Raw genomic sequence first — 22,261 nt, forward strand, 5'->3', positions numbered from 1 at the left:
ACTTTGAAAAAACACTTGATTTTAAGTTAACGCAAAATCAAGCCTTCATACATAATTTAAAACGTGTGGTTAAGCCTAAACAACAATAATATAAAACTCCCAAATCACACGCATTCTCATCATTATAAAACTAATTCGCTTCCAAACACGCCAATTTTGTCGTACTTAGGATATTATCAGTGCATTGTTTAAAATATAGTACTAAATTACGTGAATTTGTTGTTGTCTTCATACCACATCCATCTACAAAGCAAATAACAGTAGCAAAATATATGTATGGTTTTAATTGTTTAAGAAGGATAATTAGATTTGAATTTTTGAACAATTTCGTGAATTTGTTGTTCTCTGACACTCTGCTGTCTATTTACCAAACAAATGTACGTAACAAAACGTGTGTATGTTTCTAATTGCTTAAGAAGGCTAGCTGGATTTTAATTTTTAAACTCAGGACAATTGTATAAAAATAAATTTACAGTCTTTAATTTCCAACCGTTTCTGTTTAAGCCTAATTCAAATCCTTTTTAATATATTCTTGTTTGATTTGTAAAAAAAAAATTGTCTTAAGAACTGAAGTGGATATTGTAGAATGGTGCAGCCTACTTAACATCGAAAGAAGTGTAAAAGTAAATTTTTATTGTTTCACAAAAACCAGAACTGACCATGATGTTTCATTAAATCGAAAAAAAATCTCTGGTGTTTCCCTCCAGCTATTTGGAGTAAAGTAGTTTTCACCATTTTTGTTGTTAAAATACACTTAAATCTCTTACAAAGTAGTGAGAATAAAAAAACTTTTTTTTTTCAAGATAGTTTCCAAATGATATTCATTCTATATAAAGAGCAGCTAATAAAGCAGCTTTTCACAAACATGAAATTGCAAAAAAAAATATATATAAATTAGGATATTATTTTTACATTTTACAGCCGGCTTGTAACAACCAACCCAATTCGGAGTTTACGACATTCAATGATCAAATTCGTAACCATCTAATTTTGAACTAAACCTAAAAGACGAGGGAACTCTTGGATCCATCAGTGGGATCATTTAGACTTTGTGGAAGACTTTTTGATGAAATAAGCCTCCCCTTTGCGTTGAGAGGAAAACTCCGGAACTGTAAGCCCTACCGCAAGAGATTTATAACCCATAATTCGTCTACCACTGATAATGTTTTACGTCAGCATAGTAGTCGATTGGAGTTGCAAGCAGAGTTCGTATCAACCAACCAGTGCTGGGATTCAAACTTCGAACACCTCACTGGGAGGTGGACACTATATAGTTAAACGCATGTTATTTCATGTTCTGCAACAAAATATTTTAAAATTGGGCTAAATTCGAAAGAAAATTCCAATCAATTTGTCATTAAAAAGTGAGTTTGAGTTATTTTGGAGTAGAGATTAAAAGAGACTAAAATCAGACTCACCTGGTTTCAAATACTTGACTTTATCACCTGTTTTAAGTACAACTCCACTCGTTTCAAGGCCCTTCACCAAAAAATCTCCAAAACCTCCTTTTTTCCACAAAGGAATGTCTGATCCACAGATACCAACATAGTGCACTTTAAGCAGCACCTCTGAAAATTAATTTAATCATTTGTGAGTCATTGAATATAAGCTCAAATGGTAAATAATAAAATTATAGGATAATTTGAGAAATTTTCACTCTAATGTAACTTCAGAAAAAAGTTTGATGAAAAGGTGTTAAATGCTACAATACAATACCCAGATAGCAAAACAGGATTTATTTTCTCTCAGCAAATACCTTTTAATGTAACCCAAAAACGTTTGTTATGCGGTTTACGTGTAAACCTTCTAACCTTAAAAGGAGATATTTCTCTCTCTTCTACTCACATTACCTTAATCCAAAATCTTGCAAAACAACTTTCTATATAAAAACCTTAAATCGAGGTAGATTTAGGGTTTTTAGAATCCTTTAATAAAGATAGTCTCAAGGTGAAAATAATCTTAAATCTAAGTAATTATAAGGTTTCGTTTCGCAAAGTCTTATATAATCAGCTAAAATCCACCTCGACGTGAAATTTTAATGCACAAAGCAATTTAATCATGTCTCTCGTGGGACGTCAGCTAAAGTCTACTTTCTCCACCCAGTTTACTGGAAATGGGATTTAATTCATTTCAGGTTCATATCCGCTCACTATCATTAACTTATTAATCTTGGAGTTAAATTTTTTTTTAAGTTTCATAATGGCAACAATTTTTAAAATTTAATGATATATTTAGTTTTTATCTATATTGTTCTTATCTTTGACGATCGAATTGAACTTTTTTTTAATGGCGGGCACTTGGGATGTATTGTCCCATTGGCCTCTTAATGCCAGGACTTCTACTCTCTTCTCGTTACCCAGTGGGCACCTGTGGCGAAGCCACGGCGGTGAAGCAGCGTCGCCCACGTCACACAACCACAAAACCGTTTATAGGGTGGGTCACATTCACACACAAAGGAGAAAGGACATACAGCACAGAGAGAAAGAAACATCTATGCCCTGAGCAGGATTCGAACCATCGGCTACGCAGTCAGGCGCGCTAACCACTCGGCCACCTGGACGGCCTAATTGAACTAAATACATTAAAATATTTCTGAAGCTGAGAAAAATGTAATCCAACTTTATATTCTTCCGTCAAAAGAATTATTATAAGAAATATTTACCTACATACACACATATATATATATATATATATATATATATATATATATATATATATATATATATATATATATATATATATATATATATATATACATACAGTAAAACCTCCTGTTATGGACACTCCAGAAAACAAACGCGGACTCCCGTAAACAGAAAATTGGTGATTGCAGAAATTTCAGCGTGGCAACAAAAAACGAAACCGATATTTCAAAACTAAAATGCATAGTATCTGGACACTGCTAGACATCTGGATTAGAGCCGTGGTGCATAGAGCGCTCGCCTTCTAATTAGGTGGACTGTATTCGAATCGCAGTGATGGCTGGTCAATACGAAATCTGCACCCGGCTCGATCCGACCACAGCTCTTACGTAAAATGTCTTCAGTGGTAGACGGAACTTTGGTCAGAGTCCCCTTAGCATCAGGCTAACCGTAGGAGATCATCGTGTTTTTCCTCAATGCCAAGCAAATGCGGGTTAGCTTCATCAAAAATTACTGGGAGAAAAGAAAATTCCACCCAGTACTTGATCTAGGAGTTTCCTTGTCTTCTGGATTAAGTTCAATATTACAAGACTACAGAATTAAACATCAGTAGTCGTAAACCCTAAATTGGGTGGGCTGTTCAACGAAGGTTATAAGATATCTGGATTGAATCATTCAATGCGCCTATTTTCGAAGAGAATTGTTGTTTCTGTTTTTTATGAAATTTGTACAAGCTTAGCTCGCGAGCTACTAGCTTTGAAAATTAATTGAGAAAGGAGTGCCTTTGGAAAGTGTGATGATGCGACATAGATCAAAATTCCCCAAATGGAGGGTAGCACCACTCATTCGTGCATCAGTCCCCATTTACTACACGGGAAGTCTTCGGCAGACAGGGATCGAATCCACGACCTCTTGGACATGAGCCCAGTGTCCTACCAACCAGGATATCTTGGCCCACATAAGTTTAATTACGCAGACAATACGTACTTTTACACAACATTTAAAATGGCATTTTTGTAATTAATTAAATGGGGATTTTAACAACTTAAATTGTTTATAGCTGTAACCAAGCAATGTCCGCAAGTTTCAAATAAAATTTTATAAATAATGCGTGAAATTCATCACTGATTGTATATGCATGTATAAATGTGAAAATAAAAGAAAATATCAATCAAAAAATATTTTATTAAGAAATAATTAACAACGAGACAAATACATTATGGCTTACACTAAAAAAATAATACTTATGAAGCTGATTTTAATCTGATTAAGCTCATTTATGAGTTAACACTCTTTTTAAACTTTATTTTCCACAATGAATCATGACTTTTATGGCACCTCCAGCACCTGTATGTGCTGTTTCAAATGCTTTGATGCTTTCTTCAAGTGCAAAATGGTGCGTGATTAGAGGTTTCAAATTTATAGCACCGCTAGAAACTAGTTCCAAGGCAGTGGGATAACAATTGACGTAGCGAAAGATTCCACGAATGTCAACTTCTCGAACTGTTGCTTCAATTATGGGTATTTTAATTTCGGGGGCTCCAAGTCCAATTAACATTAGTACACCACCAGGTTTTGTCACCTATAAGAAGACACATTTTACAAAATATATCAAAAATCGGCTATCATTGAAATATATCGGCTATCATTGAAAGAATTCAACAAGACAATTTTTAAACATTTAACTTTATAGGTTTGCGAAATAATCAGGTATTTTGAAAGTGATTGACAATTTGAGTACCGAATTAAAATTAAATATAGTATAGAAAGTTTGTTGAGTGCTGATTAGGTAACTGGAAAATTTATTCTCGCTAAATCCTCTTATTAATTTGAAAATTGTCAACAGAGGGCGCTACCAAATGAAAAACTTTGAAAATTTATTTTCTAAATAACCATCAGTTGCAGAAAAAACATGGAGGAGTCCAATTAAATTTGAAAGATTATCTGAAACTACAGGGTTTAAATATTTCATCTGGAATTGTCGAGATAAGCAACATAGAACAATTTGTCGGACAACGGTGTCATCTGTTGATAAACTTTGTAACTAATATTGATATGTTAATTAATAAAAATTTAAGGAATCATTTAAATATATACTCATGCAGGTTCAATAATAATAATTTTATTTATTCTTGCTGTTATTCACTGAAAAAGGAATATTAGTCGTGCTGTTTTGTGTTTCAAAAACATAATTAATGTATGTCATTTATTTCAATTTATTTTCCTAATAGTTAGATCATTTGGCAACTTTAAAGTGATAGCTTAAAGTTCTGAAATCTATAATCACATTTTGAACAAAGTTGTGAATCTTTAATAGTAAAGCGGGTTAATACTAAATAGATTAATAATGAGTAATTGGATTGTAAAACCATAATTATTGCTTTGCTTTTTAAAGATTTTCTGTAGCATGTCATTTATTTCAATTTAAAAAAAAAATTCTTTAAAAAACTTATTTATGATAAAAATTTAAATTTCTTAAAGTGGAATTAGTTTTAGTAATTTATTTATTGATTCAATTTGTTAATGGATTTAATTTCCTAAGACACATTTCAAATTTGTTTAGCTAACACTGACAAAACTTATGGTCAAAACTAGTAGAAAATGATAAAATTTACCATGTTTCTGGTTCTATATTTATGTAGCATTTATGCTAAAGTGTATGATACATTCTATGGGAACACCGAAAAGTTTGATAATTTTTAACGAAGCACTTTGGTAATGAATAATGATAATAAAATATTGTTGTATTATATGTGAGAAAATTTTGTAACTGTTACTCAATTTGATAATTTTATTATAATAATTTAGAACATGGCACATAAAAACCAACTATTCTGTTACATTTACTTTACAGTTTTGTATTTTTACTAAATGTGTTGTCCAGGGCTCGAAAAAACTCAGAAATTTTACCCGTCCCAGAGGACGGCTTGTCCAACAATGTACCCGTCCTCCTTTGAAACTAACCCGTCGCTTCTAAATAAATAAAAATATAATTTTCTCTTATTTATTACTAACAATTATATAAATTGCGCAATGAATTAGTAGTTACTAGAATTACAAATACTAGGATAACATTATACGGTAATAAAAGAAATACTAGGTTACTAATAGTAAAGTATTTCTTTATTAAAATAATTTATTTCTTTAATGAAATAATTTAAATAGCAAAGGTCAAGTTATCTGTCAATTATCATGTCAATTTATCCGATGGTACTGCGTTTTTTAAATGAATCAAATACGACGTTTGCCAGTTCCACAATGGAGCCAATGATTTACAGAGGTTTCTGCGCAGAAATCTAAAGGTTTTTCCTTTAGGTAGATGTTCATAATTGCGGTTGACGCTTCTTGTTTAAGACCAGTACGTAATGTGTTTTTTTGTAAGTTCATTGCTGAAAAGCCCCTTTCAAACGCTGCAGTACTCCCAGACAGAGAAAACATCAATTCCACCATACGCAGTATGTTGCTGTATTTCAAGATTAAAGGGTCATTTTACAAGTGAGGCTCTAGACTCTTGTAAGATAACAAAAATTGAAAATGTATCACGAACATTAACGGGAAAATGGCCGTCCGCGCGGACGACGGATTCTAGAAATTGGTTGTCCGCTGGGAATTTTTGACCGCCGAGGACGGGCGGACGGGCGGTTTTTCGAGCCCTGGTGTGGTCATAGAACTTTAAAATAGTCGCCATATTTTAAACAGTCACCATATGGGTTTGAGAGCTTCAACGAACTGTGGGCGGAGCTCATTATTTTTAACTAATTTTGGTGTTTGTTTCCTTCTTTAAATGCATTGTTAAAATTTACTACAATGAAAGAAACAGCATCCCTCCTTAAATCAAAACTAAACATTTCTATGTAATTTATTAAAGTTTGATAAAATTTCAATATTTCTGAATTTATTATTTTCCAAAACTCACCTTCATACCAAGTTTTACACTCGGTTCTGCACCACTGCATTCAAGGGTTATATCTGGTTGCCTACCAAGCCTGGCAATCACTTCTTTCATAACGGCTTCGATTTCCATGTTCTTCACACAAACAGTATTTTTTGCACCAAGGGTTTGGGCAGTAGAAAGACGGTTTTCAAATATATCTTTTGAAAGAAACAAATATAGAATATTAGCTGATAACGCTTGGGATAAAATATTAATAATTTCTTAAATGTCTGTTAGTTGAATAAAAAGAAAACAGGTAGCCATCATGCTTTCTAAGTTTAATTTAATATTATTATTAAATTATTTTAACCATGATTATTAATTAAATTAATTAATCATATTAATTAATTATATTAATTAATTATATTAATTATATTAATTAATTAAATTTATATTACATTTTAAGTATATTAATTAATTATATTAATTATATTAATTAATTATATTTATATTACATTTTAACTATATTAATTATTTATAATGAATAATTAATAAATTATGATTAATTATTATTTGTAATAATTAATTTATTAATTTATTTTAGTATTGAGGTGTGTGAAGAATAGCACTAATAATAAATAGCGTCACTTACTATTAACTTACATGTAAGAGGCAGAAAAATACTACATTTTACTCACCTGTGACACATATTTTTGAAACACCCATGGCTTTACATGCTAAAATATTTAGTAAGCCTATCGGTCCTAAAAAGAATACAAATATTAAAATAATAAAGATTATAAAATTTTAATCGGATAAAATTTAGAAAAAGTTCACTCTTGAAAAAAAAATTAAAAAAAATTAAAATTGAGAATAGTACCTCGATTTAGGGTGGTAGGCTCTAGGGGACATGGCTGTACGCTATAGTGAGTAGATATTCGTTACCCCTCAAATTAAAACTTGAAAATTAGAAATTACAAAATTTAGCTACTATTATCCGCTTCCGAGGTGTGAATTTTATATTTTAACCATATTTACAATAAATCATTAAAAATGGTCAATAATTTGTGACACACACTGTAAAATATACTAAAACCAACTAAAAACAGTGAGATTTTCGAATCTAAGACAATAGAACAGTGAATTTTAGCTAAAATGATATGAAAAATTATTTGGTAATGAATAAGCTACTGAATTGCCCCCCCCCCCGTCTTTCAGGATGGTAAAAAAAATAATTTTAGAAAAAACCAAAAACTAAACTTTAAAATTTAATAACGGTAAAACCTTTTAATGCGACACTCTAATTTAAAATGAACATTTAAAAATGAACATTAAATAAAGCAAGAGTTAAACGATTTTCAAAACAACATCAGCAAATTCTACAAACCAGCTCCGCATATGAGGACAGACTTGCCAGCAGTAACACCAGACCTTTTACAACCATGTACAGCAACAGAAAGTGGTTCAATCATGGCACCTTCGTCATAGCTTACATTGTCGGGAAGCCTAATTACGATAAAAGCATTGATAAAATAAATGTTCTTTTGTTATGTCTAAACTTTTAAAAAGCAAGCAAGTCGTAATCTTTTAGTAAAGTTTTTATTTTCAAAAACTGCTGAGTATCTGCAAAACTTATTAAAGGCCTAAAATGATGCCTCACAGCTTTTGTACAATTTAAGGACAATTTCAAAATTTTGCAACAGTATGAACCGTACAAAGTGTCCGTATTACCAACTAGTTTGATCGCAGTTATTTAAATTTAATTTGGTTTCCTAACATTTTTGCACTAAACTAATTTAAAATTGTGTGTGTGTTTTATTTCAATTTTCCTTTTATTTATTTTTTCATTGTTAATTTCGTCTCTGGATAATTTTTGTCTAGTACATTTCATATGACCTTGCATCATACATGCGTAAATGCTTTAAAAACAGAATATTATTTTTTGCAAATTATAAAATACGCATAAAAGTTAAGCTACATTCATGTTTAAATTCTGCAGATGGAGATACATGTTTATTTGTCAATGATAAATATATTTTTTTATTATGTTATTTTTATTTTAGGGTCAAAAGTATAATTCAGTGATAGAATCCTATCTAAGAACAAGAACTAAGCATGCATTAAATACCATGAATAACTATGATCTTTATATCGGATATTCTCCTATTACTGCTCAATATTTGCGTTAACCTAAGAAACTAAAATGAAATAGGCTAATTCGTTAGTTTTGAGGATATGAAGTTACTAAATAAGACACAAAAATATTCATAATTAATATGCCTTTCTTTTCGACGGATTTGGAATATTTATGCTAAAAATGTCACAATCTTGCAAAAAGACGTCCCTAATCGAGGTAAGAGTGCAGTTAAAAGTTAATACGCCTTATCGTTCACACTTTATTAATGCACTTTTTGCCATCTCTAAAGACATTGTTGTTGATTTACGTCGCACTAGAGCTGCACAATGGGCTATTGGCGACGGTCTGGGAAACATCCCGGAGGATGATCCGAAGACATGCCATCACAATTTTGATCCTCTGCAGAGGGGATGGCACCCTCGCTTCGGTAGCCCAACGACCTGCGCGCGAAGTCGAGCACTTTACGGTAGCACAGTTTAACGAGGATCAATACCGCACACCCTCGGTCCCTACGCAGACTGATCCAAGCGGGTCATCCACCCGCACACTGACCGCAGCCAGTGATGCTTGACTTCGGTGATCTGATGAGAACCGTGTCTTAACGATCAGTCCACTGCGGGACGCCATCTCTAAAGAAGTTGTATTCTTAAATTTGTATTCCTCAAGAACTAATCGATCGATAGCTTTCAAATTTTGGGCTTTGTAATTTATACTACTTAGATGAGGTGAGATACTACGTAGATTTAAGAACAATAAATTTGGTATTTCTTGATTAAAATAAATAATAAATAATTATTTTATGCAAAATATTACCTTTATTCCCCATCTATCCAAATATACAAACAAACACTAAAGGTCCTCTTCTGACGTCATAGCATTGACGTGACTATTTCTTTTTTTGACGTTCCGGGTTTGTTTGTATACTCTCGGAATACTCAGTTATTATGGCAAAATACGCCGAAATTAACAGTTTGGTACGGAATGGAATTTTAACCGATCCTTCGAACAGTTAGATTTCTCTTTTCTATTAGACCATTTTCATCAGATTTCAGCAACCCCCATTTTAGAGAGGTCAAGAATCTATATTCGTCTTAAAAACAAATATGTTTATTCAAAGAAAGTACGAATTTTTTTTGTTGATTTCTTAACATGAAATATCGCCTGCCCCAATTAATTAGTTTATTTATGATTAGGTACATGAATCATTAAAATTGGGTTCTTTCATCGAAATTCGGTGTTTAGAATGTCCGTCCTTTTTGTTTGCCATTCTTCGTTGTACATTTAAATCATTTTTTCCTCTGAAAAGAATGACGACTTCACTAAAGGAAGTTTACTCATATCGTTATATTAAAGTACAAAATACTTGTCATAGAAAATTTATTCTCAAAGTAGCTTACTTAAAACAATAATCTGCATCGTGACAGTAATAACGGCACAGTGATCCATCGTATGGTGGTGTAGCACAAAATTTTATATCAGGACAAATATTGTAACTTCCTTTCTTACAAAACTCACATTTTCCACAAGGTACACCTGGCTCAATAGCTACCCTGTCACCTAAATATGTAAAAAAAGAAAATTAATAAAAAAAATATATATACATATAATATATATATATATATATATATATATATATATATATATATATATATATATATATATATATATATATATATATATATATATATATATATATATATATATATATATATATATATATATATATATATATATATATATATATATATATATATATATATATATATATATATATATATATATATATATATATATATATGTATATATATATATATATATATATATATATATATATATATATATATATATATATATATATATATATATATATATATATATATATATATATACACTGGTTATCATAAATTAAGGAAAAATCACAAAAATAGCGATAACTCTTTCAAAAGTAAGCCAAACCGTGCAAAATTTGCATATGTTGTCCACTAAGAGTAGCTGAGTAAAATTGCAATATGCAAATTAGTGGCGCTGCACTCGGCTTACGTCATCTGCCTGGAGCATAAAAGTCCAAGTTTGAGAGAAAGCACACAAATTTTACTGTGATTGCGACATTGAAAATCTGAGATAGCCAATTCGTAATAATGACCTCTAGGCATCATTTGCCTGAAGAACTACGATGGAGAGCCATCGGGAGACTAGAGGCAGGGCAGAGTCAATCAGAAGTGGCCAGATGGCTAAATGTGAGTCCATCTGTGGTTCATAGACTTTGGAGGCAATTTCAAACCACAGATTCGGCATCTAGGAGGTTCAGTCAAGGACGGCCAACTGTTACGACCAGTGCCGATGACCGATATTTGACATTAAGTGCACGCAGGAATAGAACCGCTACTCCGACACATCTTAGATCCTCTTTTGCTGCAGCCACCGGAAGGTTGGTGTCAACGTCAACTGTGCGCAGAAGGCTCCACGAAGGTGGTCTGTATGCGAGACGACCAGCCATTTGCGTGCCGCTCACATCACGCCATAGGAGAGACCGTTTGCAGTGGGCCCGACAACATGTCCACTGGACGTCAGATCAATGGAGGCCTGTTCTCTTTACGGATGAGTCCAGGTTTAGTCTAGAAAGTGACAGTAGACGTTATTTGATATGGAGAGAACCTGGGACCCGTTATCATCCATCAAACATCCGTGAAAGAGATGCATACGGAAGAGGCAGTGTCTGTGTTTGGGGAGGCATATCCTTAGGAGGGCGCACATACCTCCATGTCTTTCCAAGGGGAACCGTGAATGCTCAGGTTTATCGAGACAACATCCTTGATGCTTATGTGCGCCCATATGCCGGGGCAATTGGTGATTGCTTCCTGTTACAGGACGATAATGCAAGACCACACAGAGCTCGCATTGTTGATGATTATCTTCAACAGGAAACAATTACTCGCATGGAGTGGCCAGCTCGATCCCCGGACTTGAATCCTATCGAGCACGTTTGGGATGCTCTAGGGAGGCGTGTATCTGCCATCAATCCGCCCCCTCAGACCCTTGCCACGCTTGCAACTGCTTTACAAGAGCAATGGCTCTCACTTCCTATTGAACTGATAGACCGCATAATTGAAAGCATCACACATCGCTGTTTGTGCTGTATTGCTTCTAGAGGCAATCATATTCCATATTAAAGGTACTTTTTCTATTGCAAACCGATACTTCCAATTTGTTTATTTTATACATGTGCTAATTTCTATACTACTATTAATGTCTGATAATTTCTTTTTATGTTGTTTAATACCTTACTATGTGTTGTATATTGTGGGTAAGTTTCATAAAATTCCATGTGTAATTTCTTGAGTTATCGCGATTTTTGTGAATTTTCCTTAATTTATGATAACCAGTGTATATATATGTATATATATATATATATATATATATATATATATATATATATATATATATATATATATATATATATATATATATATATATATATATATATATATATATATATATCTCGTTTAATGTAAGTGGTAAGCTCCGGTCGGTTGCGCAGGCGATTAAGGCACTGCTCACACAGCTGGTTAAGACCAATAGTAACCGACCTACCCCCGAAGGAGTTTGCGGATAAGGGTTTCACCCGTTTGCACGTGACTAAACACTACCAAACTACAGAAAAGTAAAAGTACTAAATTATAAAGATTAAAACACATAGGAAAAATCCCAAAATCAAAAAAGTAAAATAAAAATAAAACAGAATAAAGATTAAAAGTGCTTAAAACATCAAAGTGGATAAAATCAACTGACAATAAAAGTGTCAAAAATACAGGTAAAAACATATACAAGTAAGGTCAGGTAAAACATCAAATGGTAAAATATGAAAAATCACATTAAAAATAAAAAAGACTAAAATAAGCCCAATAGAATAAATAAAATAGTCGACTAAAAGTTCAAGTGTCTCCCTTTCAAGGCTAAGTGCTTCTAAAATTAAAATGTTCTAAGGTAAACCAAAGTTTCACTGAGATGATAACACTCAAAGATGACACCAGGCAAGACAGAGGGTGCTGAATTTGACCAAGAGCAAGGTTTCATTTCGAATGTCCCATGTATAATGAAGATGCCAGTTTAAGGGGAGAATAAAGTCATGGAAACAGCAAGTGCCGAAGCAAAATACTAAGAGCAGAAATTTAAAACCAGAAAACCTAAAAGCCGAAAGTTTAAAAATAAAACCAGATAAAATTAGTCAGGTGTGCTCGCAGGGGCAAGCAGATCATCGAGGGTATATTTAAGAATTTCGATGATTTTCTCCCTGCAGTCAATATCGGCATAAAGTTGATGTTGAGTGTATTGATCCCATTTTCTGCCACGGATCCTCTGGAATTTGGGACAAAATTTTATGAGGTGGTCAATGTCGTGTACTCTGCCACAAAATTTACAATTTGCTCGTTTATTGAAGAATTTCTGCTGATATATTCCGAAAACCCCGTGGCCCGTTAAGAATTGGTTTAAATAGAAGTTTGACTGCAGGCGAGTTAGTGTGGAATCTTTAAAGAAATTATATGTCTGCCTGCCCTTTGTTGATTCACTCCAATCAATTTTCCATTTATTCATTGTGGCTTGCTTGATGTATCTAATAATGAATGTTCTTTCCACTGGGAGCATCATTCCCACCCGGCTGAAGCTCGTGGCCTTTTTGGCTTGCTGATCCGCCTCCTCGTTACCTTCAATTCCAATGTGTGCTTTGACCCAGAAAAGTTTAATACTTGGTGTTATATTTACTTTGATCTCTTCAATAATCTTACTTCGATTTCTTGGGTCATTTAGACTTTGTAACGAGGACAGCGAATCAGTATAAATTTTCACATCTTTGTAATTTTTGTTTTTGATGTAAATAACAGCTTGTTTAATAGCCTCCAGCTCCGCCAGGTAAATACTTGCTTCATCGTTTAATCTATTGGAGATTAGATCGATTGTAAGTCCATTTTGCTTCACGACGATTGCGTATCCTACTTTACTCTGCATTGGTTCGCTACCATTATCATCAATTTTTGATCCGTCTGTGTAGATTTCGATGTTATTGTTATCCGGTTTTCCTTTGCTCCAGGGTACAGCGAGAGAAGTAGCTGGGTGCTTGAGGGGTGGCAGAGACTCCAGGTATTTAAAAGAACAGCTGGTTAAAAGAACTTGGGGTAGTAAGTTCGATCCTGGAGGCAGACAAAACAACCAGCGTGTATGTGCTGCTAAGTCATCTTGTTGGTTTTGGTAAAGTTTGTTGAGAGAGATACCAAATCAGGCTTTATTACCATGGTCTGATCAGGATCAAAACTACGTGGCATTCCGAGCATGGATTTTAAACCGATCCTAAAAATGGGGTAAGGTGCTTGGCCGTGGCTGGGTGATGATAGTGTAAGTTGTGCAGCTAAGTTTACTTGTAGTCGGACAACCCATTGGAAATTTTTGCGGCTTTTCTTTCAGTTTAAAGGAACTACGGGCTAAGAAATTCATGAAATCAAGTTTGCCTTAACGTTTAGATCAAAAGCCCTTTAGTTTTCTATTTTACAAAATAATTTAACAAAAAACATTTTTTAACAAAAAATATTTTTCAAAATTTCAAAAAATTTAGCGAAAAAGCAAGCTAAAGTACTGAATTTGAAAAGGTTGGGTGATGATAATGTAAGTTGTAAAGTCATGCGTTTGAATTCTTTTGTAGTCGGACTAACCATTAGAAGTTTTCACTGCTCTTTTTTTCTTTTTTTTTTTTTTTTTTTGGTTTAATGGAACTACGCTAAGAATTTCATTAAATCAAATTTAGTTTAACGTTTAGTTTCAAGGTTCTCTAGATTTTTTGTTTTTGAATCAAAATAATAGCGGCAGAGGAGTTGTTTTATAAATATTGCAGTGAAGTACTTAATATTACATTTCACACACTTTTTCCTTCCGTTTAATCAAGAGTTTAGAGATTAAGAATGGCGAATTTTGAAATCTTAAAATAGTCTTAACTTTCTGTACTTTCATGGTATTAGTGCGTGATTCTTTATCATGATTGCTTTGAAAACACGAATTTGGTTAAAGATAAAAAACGGATCGATACAAGTTTTTGATATTTAAATTTTAAAAAAAATGATGAAGAGAGTATTCCTTCAATCTTAATCTCTTTCATTTGAAGAACCGGATTTCAAAGTAATGATACGCGTGATAATGGCTTATCACATGTATCTCAAGAATAGACCTGTTACTGAAAATAATAATAATAGTAGTCATGTAGAAGCTATTCATAAAAATTCCAATCATGAAAATTATTGAATAATTTGATAATTTTTTCATTTTTCATAATATTGTGTAATAAGATTCCAGTAATTCAAAATAATCACTAGCGCTGGAGAGATGAGGCAGTGGGTTCGATCTTGATTACTTAGCCTAATTATTGTCGATGATAAACAATGTGTTAGACTTATAAAGTATTAGTAGTTAATACTCAATAAGTTTGTATTATTTCTTAAAAACACTCAAACAGTTTAGAATAAGACTATATTATTAGCTTCAAATTTTTATTTTTACATCAACACATTTTTTACAAACTATTGAAACGCATTATATTTATAGTAGTTTATAACTTTAAATACGATTTTTATTATATAGACTTTATTTATATTTTATTATAAAGACTTATTATTGGATGCATAAAGTGATATAACTAATTTTAGAACATCAAATGGAGCACTTGTAGAACAACTGAATTTATCTTTCAGTCAAAAAAAATTAAAACTAACTAATTAGAATAAACCTTATTTTAAAAATTTAACTTAAGTGCAACAAATATATTTCTTTAAAAATTAAATGCCAGTTGAAAGAAAACTTTAAATCAAATTGGCAAATTAAATCGAAAGCATACCTTCTTTTAAGTGATGCACATTTTTACCAATTTTTACAACTTTGCCACTTGATTCATGACCAACGATCATAGGTTCTTTAACAATAAAATCGCCGATTCGACCATTTTTCCAATAGTGAACATCAGATCCACAGATTCCAACACTTTGAATTTCAAGTAAGACCTCTAAAAAGAAAATAAATATTTGTATGGTTGATGTGAAATCCAAATGAAATTATGTCCACTCTTTTTAGTACGATCACCATTACATTGACCCTTCCATTATGGTGATAGATGCATTGAGAGCCGCTTTGTATTCCATGGACTCAATGTTATTTATATCTCTAATAGATAAACCACACTAAACCTTTTATTCCAATATACTGACCAAAAGTTACACTAAAAAAATTCCAGATCAAATTATGGCAAAATGTACCGGCACCCAGAGGGCCAGTTCTTTTTAACGTAAAATTCGTTTTTACCGTTAAATTTTATATAACAATAACTCATATGTACCATAATTTTTACAGAACTGTAGTTTAATAATCATTACTGTAATATATATTGGATTCAATTCCTGGGCAAAAATGGACTTTACGGTAACGAAAAATTTGCGGAAAGTGCAAGTACTTTTTACCGCAATGAAATTTTTTTTACATAATCATTTGATACCGAAAATTTTTTAAAGAAATTATTTAAACCATTATTTCTTTTGATGTTACCCACAAAATAAATGTAAAACACCTTGAATTCTCCTTTAATAAAAGAAGAATGGCATGACTTCCTAGTTTCTTATCTTTAGTGGTCGTAATTTACGGTCAAATCATTGGTTATTTCGCATTTATAATTGAAGAATGGAGAACCCTAACAACTGAATTATTGGTTGAAAGGATGCATTCACAAGATATGTAACATTCTTTGCAAAGGATACAATAAATGTGTTAATCATACTTTTCTTATCTAATAATTGGATTCACTTGTTTTGTGAAATATTTATTTCTTGTGTAGTCTATTTTCGAATTAATATGTTTGGTCTTATGTTTGGTCTTATGTTGTTATTTATCATAAATGGCAGCCAGAAACAGCTTATTATTTTCGATACACTTATAAAGTATTATTTTAAACGTTACTTTTACCTTTTACCTATATATTAGCATAGAAAAATAAAGTCGCATTACTGCAATTTTTTCTATCAGTATCCAAATTGAAACTAAAGTCGAACAGTGCTTTATAAGATTTAATTTTCTTGAGGGAGTTAAGAGAGTAAAGAATTACCGTATTTTTGAGCACTCAAGATCAAACGTCCTCACCTTATCATGTCCGATTTCACGAGGGTCGTTCTATCGAGCATCGAATGTTAAGCAAAAAAAAAAATTATCAATATCATGCTGTTTATTATTTTCCATAATTACCTGTCAACATTTTACATGACATTAAATTCATTTTTGAACGTTGTTTATCTTGAAAGAAAGCGTATGGAAGGATTTTAAATTTCTAAGAGATTTATTTCTTTTTTCGCCATCAACTTTCAAAATAATTTGCCGTGAATTTAATATAGAAAGATCAGAATTAAAAATGGCGAATGCAAAAAATTTCACTTTATTATGTCCTAAGGTTTCACAATGTGTTTTGAGTGACAAGAGGTGGAAAAAAAGATGTCTTTCTTAAAATTATGCCATAATTATTTGGATTAATATAATATTTCTACTCATTTCTCTACAATCATATGCACAAATAAAAAAAAAAATTCTAACTCACATAGGGTTTAAATTTTTATATTTACCTGATAATTTTAGGCTGTTGAAAACTCAACATACCCAAATAGTTACATTTAATCAAAGAAGAAAAAGAATTTGCTAATTAGTATATTACGTTTTCAAATTTCATAAAAATTTAATATTATTACTTTAAGGTTTTTCTATCAAAGTGCATAGCTCGAATTTTCTTAATCAGCTCTGAGAAAAGAAAATATTGTCAAAATTACCACAATATGGTAAAATTTACCGTATGCCTGGCCTTATAGGAACACTAAAAATCTCGGCAGTTTTAACTGAAGTATTTTGGTAATTATTTTGGTATTATTCACTACAATATATGGTTTTTCAGTTTGTGATAAAAGTTGATAAATGTGGTAAAATTTAGTAATGTTATCATGATACCTTTGAACATGGCATAAAACCCATTTATACATTTTACTTTTCAATTCTGTAATTTTTGCTAAATATGTGGAAATAAGAACACTATTCTGAAAACCAGAATTTTCAGTAAACCGTTACCCGTTATGAACATGAAAATGATGTATGATTTATTTTGGTTTTATTAACCAAACTATGTTTTTTTTAATGAAAAAAGTCATTGCTATAGCAGTGCGGCAATTTTACAAGAACGTTTTTCTCCGTGTAAGAGCTCGATTTTATAGACTTCTTATTCGAAAAACGCAGACAGATCTTAACTGCACCATCTGTTTCAGTTTTACCTTTTTAGAAGAACACATAATTTTTATGGCACTTTTATAAGATACATTTCTTTATTCAATTAAAGTCTGTCTCCAATAACATTCCTAAATTTTTTTTAAAAAAACGGAGGATTTTCTACTTTCATTTCAGTGAAAAGTACAAATCTATTGAGGAAATCACTAGCCAATTATGAAATATTTTTTAAGTTCAACTGTTGAGTTTTTTTTCTTTCACTTTTGTTTTATTTTTCTAAACTCCTCTGAAACTGCGGCAGAAATATCACAGGAAATATTTTCAATTTGATAGAACCATTTCAAAAGTTTCAATTTCTTTTGCAGTTTATGAATGTCACCAAATATCAAGTATTTGAATGTTAATATAGTCTTCCTTTTTAAAGAGATTCAAAAGTTGTTTTTTTTAACATTATTATTGTTAATTTATTTATGTTAGTAAATTAAAAAAAATAAGTGTTAATCATAGTTAGAAATTATCAACTAATTTACTTAAACTCATAAATAGTTTAGTTGATACAGTTGTAGGAATACTTACTTTACATAAATCAAGAATTTGGAAAAATGTAGACAATTTTGAACTTTTTACTTATAATACTATTATATGAAAAAATTGCAAAATACTATGCAAGGTCAATTCCATTGGGGAAAAAATATATATATTTAATAAATTCCTTTAATAGGAAGTCGCTTTTTCATTCAAGAACGATAATTATTTTTCTTAAGTTACATTTTACATGAAAGGGTGCTCAATTAAATTATTAATTGTATTCAACTGTGCAATATCGAAAAAATAAATTTAAAAAATTACATACCATTTGGTTGAGGTTCAGGAACTTTTCTATTTTCCTGAAATTTAAGTAATATTAATAATAAGGAGGTAAAGTATAAAAAACAATATGTTCTAGAGCTCATTTGTGAAAAAAAATTATAAACAAGATTTTTTAAAAATGAAAAGAAAGAATTTGAATAATAAATAATATATCCTAAGTAGAAAGTTAGTTTGCTCAAAACTCACAATATGGTTATTTTTTTCATAAAATACAAATATGAATTTATTATAAGGCATTCATTGTAAATATAAGAAAAACTCAGTCAGGTATATTTTAAAGACTTTTAATTTGAACATTATAAAAGTTTGCTAACAGTTAAATCCTCACAATATATGTAAAACTCAAAAGTTTTATTCAGTTTTAAAATAAAATGCAAAAAAAGTTTTATCTGTTATTCACCATTATGTTATTAACGTATGTTAACTCTGCAAAAAATTCCTTTTGAATTTTCAACAAAATTCAACTACAACGGTTTAAAAAGTTTGAATAGTAAATATAAGACAAATGGTATAATGACAAAAGACATAAATTGAGTGTGCATTAACTTATAATGTATTATTATTAATTAATAAATGCTATATTTGTTCTTAATCAAAATATTCAAAATTAAATAAATGTATAAGAACAATATATAAAAGTTCTTACCAGACGCAAATCGTCAATTTTGTTTAAAACAGCACACAAATTATCCTCAATCATTTTTTATAGTGCTCACTTACAGAAAGCCGAATACTATAAAAATATCACTACAAATAAAGTGCAACGGACTACAGATAGAGTAAATATTAACTGCTGAGAAGTACTTTAAATGCAGACAGCTCTTTGTAAAAATGCAATCTTCAGAAGGTAGAAACTATGCCAGCAATTTCTATGACCAACTAAAAAACCGATAGAGACAAGCCTTCAGAGATAAGCCAATCAGGCACGAAAGATGACTCTGTACAACCTGTCTTTCCCTACCTCACCTGCCAAAATTTTCTGACGTATTTATTTTAATCCTAGCCCAGTGAATTTAATTTGTCATATGAATAAAGCATAAACGGAATGGGATGATAATTTATGAAAAATATCAAACGGGTTAAAATCAAATTAAATGGGTTAAATCAAATTAAAAGGTTTGCTTACAACTTCAATGTACGTTTGCTAATAAAAGAAAACGATTTTATTTAATGTAGATAGTTCTTCATCAAAGTAAAAAACATTTTTTAAGAGTTTCTTTCATCTCTCTTTTTCTTTTTTTTTTAAGTGCGTAGTGTCCTTCGTTGAAAAATTTCAGATGAATAAAATCATTTTATACCCTTTATAAAAGTAAGTCAGAATAATGTAAAATTTACTTTGAGTTATTAAAACTAGAAAATAATTTTAATTCAATTTCTGAAAATAACCAATGTTGCCTTAATTAAAATTATCATTAACTTTTTCAAATATTAAGATCTTAAAAAAGTTCAGGAAACACTATTTTTATGAATGCTTTTACATTAAGAAACTTTCTTTTCATTTAAGAAATCGCCATAATAAACGATTTTCTTATCGCCGAAAAATAGTTTCGCAATAAAAATCACTTTAATAAATGCTATTTCTTAATGAAGTTATTATAAATAATCTAAACTAATTCTAAAAAATCTGTAATCAGAATGTATTTTTTTATACATTTACTGCTCAAAGATTTTTAGATATCTAGAGATTCAAGAAACACTATTTTTAATAATTATAAAAACTACTTGTTTTAAAGGGAAAAAAAGAAAGGAAGAAAGAAAATTGACTTTGTTTTTTATCTAAACCTACGCTCATAAAATACACTGGTTCTCATAAATTTAGGAAAAACCACAAAAATCAGCATAACTCAAAAATTTGCGCAGCGAATTTAATGAAACTGAAACTGGCATATATTATAGTACACATAATAAAGTATGAAACAACATAAAAATTATTAACCAGTCAATCATGCTGTTACAGAAATTAACATATGTATGAAATGAATAAATCAGATAAGTTCGTAATAGAAAAAGTACCTTCAGTATGGAATATGATCACCTCTTGCACATAACCTCAGCACATGCACCGATGTGTTATGCTCTCAATTACGCGGTCCAGCAGTTCCATTGGAGATGCGAGCCGTTTTTCTTGAAAAGTAGTTGCAAGCGTGTCAAGTGTCTAAAGAGGATTAAGAGCAACCACACATCTTCTTAAAGCATCCCAACCATGCTCGATAGGTTTCAAGTCTGGTGATTGAACTGGCCACCCGATGCATTGAATTGTTTGCCACTAAAGATAATTATATACTAAGCGGACTCTGTGGGCAGTCGCGTATCATCTTGTAGCACAAAATCATCACCTATTGCACCAGTATAAGGACGAATATAAATATAAAAAATATCATCTCTATACAAGTGAGCATTCATGATTCCCCGTGCAAAAACATGCCGGTCTGTACGTCCATCTAAAGATATACCTCACCACACAGAAACACTGCCTCCTCGAAATGCATCTCTTTTACGGATGTTTGACTGGATCCAGGTTCTCTTCAAATCAAGCAACGCCTACTGTAGTTTTGAAGGTTAAACCTGGACTCATATGTGAAGAGAACGGTCCCATAACATGAGAAAAACTAGTTTTAGAATTCAGGAAAATCTCTTTCTAAGATTTCGGAGTTATCAAAACTGGTGTTAAAGTGTGGTAGAAACCATGACGATTCTAAAGCGAGTTAGACACTATTATATATAAACTACTTAAGAATCAAACTTAAAGTAATTGAAATTTATCCATGCATATTTTTAATTAATTTGCTAACCTTCTACAAAAGTCAAGTTTCATTTAAAATGTAAATTTTTTAAATTTTTTTTATCCCTCCAATCGTAGTCTAGACAAACTAAGCAATTTTTTTCTATAAATTATCAGTATTTATTTAACCTATTACAAAATATCAATTTAGAATTTTGATAAAAGCAAAATAAAAGAAAGAATATGGTCTTCAAAAGAATAATAAGTTCAACGAGATCTAAATCTGATAAACTAAACAATTAAGTAAGAAATAAAAGAATAGGTGATTGATAGATTATAATCTTTTTGCCCGCGTTCTAATCTGAAATGCGTGCTGATTTCAAAGATTACTTAACAATAATGCGTTTTCTTCTAAAACAAATGTGGAATAAGTAAAACAATAACAATATTTGATTAAAAATTTGTTGGTATTTTTAAAAAAAATTTTCTTGATATGGTTATTTTTTAGAAAAATCATCATTCATTAATGTAGTTCCTTCTCATTTAAGAACAAGTTGTCTTAGTCTAATAAGCAGTAATAATAAAATTACTAGGGTGTATATAACTCACAACCGAAATTTCACCAATATGGTAATGCGGTTGCTTGATTATTGTAAAAAGGACTTAACTGACTCTTATATCTATTATACCGTAACGTAATGGGATAAACTTTAGCGTCACTAAGCACCAAAAAT

General features: G+C 31.1%; 1 protein-coding gene across 1 annotated transcript; it reads right to left on the reverse strand.

Moving 5' to 3' along the window:
- Positions 1-3,809: 3,809 nt before the first annotated feature.
- LOC107454095 (sorbitol dehydrogenase) lies at positions 3,810-19,978 on the reverse strand. The gene is made up of 8 exons (XM_043043781.3): positions 19,452-19,978; positions 18,789-18,822; positions 15,528-15,692; positions 10,051-10,210; positions 7,904-8,022; positions 7,215-7,280; positions 6,559-6,734; positions 3,810-4,224 (listed from the first exon to the last, which is right to left on the reverse strand). The coding sequence occupies exons 1-8, from the start codon at positions 19,503-19,505 to the stop codon at positions 3,946-3,948; spliced, it is 1,053 nt and encodes a 350-aa protein (XP_042899715.2). The 5' UTR covers positions 19,506-19,978; the 3' UTR covers positions 3,810-3,945.
- Between the last annotated feature and the right edge of the window lie 2,283 nt (positions 19,979-22,261).

The sequence above is a fragment of the Parasteatoda tepidariorum genome, chromosome 10 (assembly GCF_982258835.1).
Source record: "Parasteatoda tepidariorum strain Cologne lab strain chromosome 10, Ptep-v5.0, whole genome shotgun sequence".
Lineage (NCBI taxonomy): Eukaryota > Metazoa > Arthropoda > Arachnida > Araneae > Theridiidae > Parasteatoda > Parasteatoda tepidariorum.

Coding starts and splice junctions, on each gene's coding strand:
- LOC107454095 (XM_043043781.3), bottom strand. CDS start 19,505: ATGATTGAGGATAATTTGTGTGCTGTTTTAAACAAAATTGACGATTTG. Junction 8,023..10,050: donor GATGCAGATTATTGTTTTAA/GTAAGCTACTTT, acceptor TATCGTAATTAG/GCTTCCCGACAATGTAAGCT. Junction 6,735..7,214: donor TTCAAAAATATGTGTCACAG/GTGAGTAAAATG, acceptor TTCTTTCAAAAG/ATATATTTGAAAACCGTCTT.